This window comes from Lipotes vexillifer, unplaced genomic scaffold (assembly GCF_000442215.2).
Source record: "Lipotes vexillifer unplaced genomic scaffold, Lipotes_vexillifer_v1.1 scaffold102, whole genome shotgun sequence".
Classification (NCBI taxonomy): Eukaryota; Metazoa; Chordata; class Mammalia; order Artiodactyla; family Lipotidae; genus Lipotes; species Lipotes vexillifer.
This window is the reverse complement of record NW_006786541.1, coordinates 30,032-32,191: the sequence shown is the minus strand read 5'-3', so window position 1 is coordinate 32,191 and position 2,160 is coordinate 30,032. Positions and strand designations below refer to the sequence as shown.

The 2,160-nt window shown below is 54.5% G+C and overlaps 1 protein-coding gene across 2 annotated transcripts in view; it reads left to right on the top strand.

Moving 5' to 3' along the window:
- Nucleotides 1–622: 622 nt before the first annotated feature.
- The window catches only part of LACTB (lactamase beta), a 15,739-nt gene continuing 14,201 nt past the window's right edge, over nt 623–2,160 (top strand). The window contains exons 1-2 of one of the 2 annotated variants that reach the window (XM_007458857.1): nt 623–1,059; nt 1,514–1,580. In XM_007458857.1, coding sequence (XP_007458919.1) covers nt 697–1,059; nt 1,514–1,580 — 430 coding nt within the window. In that variant the 5' untranslated portion in view covers nt 623–696. The remainder of the gene's footprint in view (nt 1,060–1,513; nt 1,581–2,160) is intronic. The other variant, XM_007458858.1, reaches the window with a different exon arrangement.

The window sequence follows — 2,160 nt, the reverse complement described above, 5'->3', positions numbered from 1 at the left end:
GAAGTCTGCAGATTTTATTTACAACTTTTTTTTACAACAACAACAAAGTTTTTTAAAAATATGAGGCGTAGATGTAACAATATGTTTGATGTGGTATGGAGCTAGACTTTGAGAAGGGATTTTAAAGGGCCTCAGAGAAATGGAAGGAGCCCAAAAGAGACATAAAGAATGGAGACAGTTAAGAGAGAGAAAAGAGGGTCCTGGGGGAAAAGGAGACGCCTGCTGAGCGGCTGCTGTGTGCCAAGCGCTGTTGCAGGAGATGAAGATCCAAAAGTAAAAGTCAAGGCTCTGCAAAGGGTCACAGTCTGGTAAGAAATCAGATGAGTTCAGGGAAACATAAGTGTTAAGTGTTATTAAGGAGGCGTGCGCACTGGGGGTCTAGGTGTGGCGAGAGCTCCCATGGGGCCGGGGACTAGGAAGGCTTCTCTGAGGAGGTGACACTTGATCTAAGGGGAGGCAGAGAAGGAAAAGTGTGTGTGTGGGGGGGGAGAAAGATGAAGAAATATCAAGAGACGAGGCAAAGAAAAAAAGGAAAAGAGGAAGGACTCGATGCGATCGGCGATCCGGCCATCGGGACTCGACTGCTAGGGCCTGAACGCGGTCACCGCCCCCTCCCCTCTTCCCCTCCCTTCCTCGCGCCTTTGCCGCCCGCCAGGCCTGCGCGAGCTCTGAAGCTGCAGGCTCGCCAGAGACGCCATGTACCGGCTCCTGTCAGCCGTGACAAACCGGGCCGTGACCCAAGGGAGCTGCGCCTGGGGCTGCGGGCGGCGCGCAGCTCACCAGCGCGCCGGGCTGCCGCCGCTCGGCCCCGGCTGGGCCGGAGGCCTCGGGCTGGGTCTGGGGCTGGCGCTCGGGGTGAAGCTGGCCGGCGGGCTGAGGGGTGCGTCCCCCGCGCCGCCCACCGCGGCCCCAGACCCCGAGATGCCGCCTCAGGCCGAGCCGCTGCCGCCGCAGGAGCAGCCCCTCGCCCAGTGGTCTCCGCAGACCCCGACGCCGCCGCACTCCAGGCGCTTTGCCAGAGCCATCGACCGCGGCCGCGACCTCCTGCACAGGATCAAGGTGCGGCGAGTGGGGGCGTAGGCGGCCAGGAACCCGGCGCCCCACCCCCGGCGTCACCCCGGCATGAGGCCGTTTGGTGGTCATCTCTCGGGGCGAGCGGACGCCACCCCGGGCGGCTGGATGCCCGCTGTCGGCTTCCGAGAAAGACTTCCCGTGTCCCGACCTCCCGGCCATGGTCAGATGCTCTCGGGGGTTGCTTAAGTCTGGGCGGAGGTCACGGCCCGCCTTGGGGACCGCCCCTTCCCCTCAATGCTCCCAGCGGGCACACCCCTCACGGTTAACTCCCGGCCGGCCGAGCCGAGCCGAGGTGGGCGGGGCTTCGAACCGAGGTGGGCGGGGCCCAACCGAGGTGGGCGGGGCCCGGGCCGAGGGAAGCCCCACCGGAGGAAGGCGCTGGCGGACGTGCGAGGGATTTCGGCCTGTCTTTGAACCGTTCTTTCCCCTTGGCTCTTAGGATGAGGTGGGCGCACCGGGCATTGTGGTTGGAGTCTCTGTAGATGGAAAAGAAGTCTGGTCAGAAGGTGGGCTCAGAATAGTTTTATTTATTGGCTTGTTTTGTGCCAGTCGGTGAATGAAATCTTGATGTGTTACTGTTTGGCGTGAATCCCATGAAGTGCTGTTCAGTTTTCATAAAACTATACATACTGTAGAGAAAACTAACAAACTAAGGAATTGGACTTTCTATAAACAGCAAGGTTTAAAGTGTGACTCTGATGAGTAAACTGAAGTCTTAAAGATGGTTTGTTGTATTGTTCTCAAAGTGGTGTATAGAACGGTCTGTTAACTGCACATTTGTAGATAACCCTTATGACTAGATAAAACGTCAGAATTTAATGTTTTTCTTTTTTAGTTCAGTCAACAATTTACTGAGTCCCCCATTCTGTAAAATGCACTGTTCTAAGAACAAGGGATATACATGATTCCTTGTCCTTAATGAGCTTACAATCTATTAGTTTTTTGTTTTGTTTTTACTATGCAGAGGTGTCAGCTTTTTTTTTCAAACAAAAAGCAAGCAGCTTTGGAAGAGAGACTTCTAAGCATTTTATGGTACTTTTATCAAAGCATTTTATAATTTTTTTTTTTTTTTTTTTTTTTTTTTTT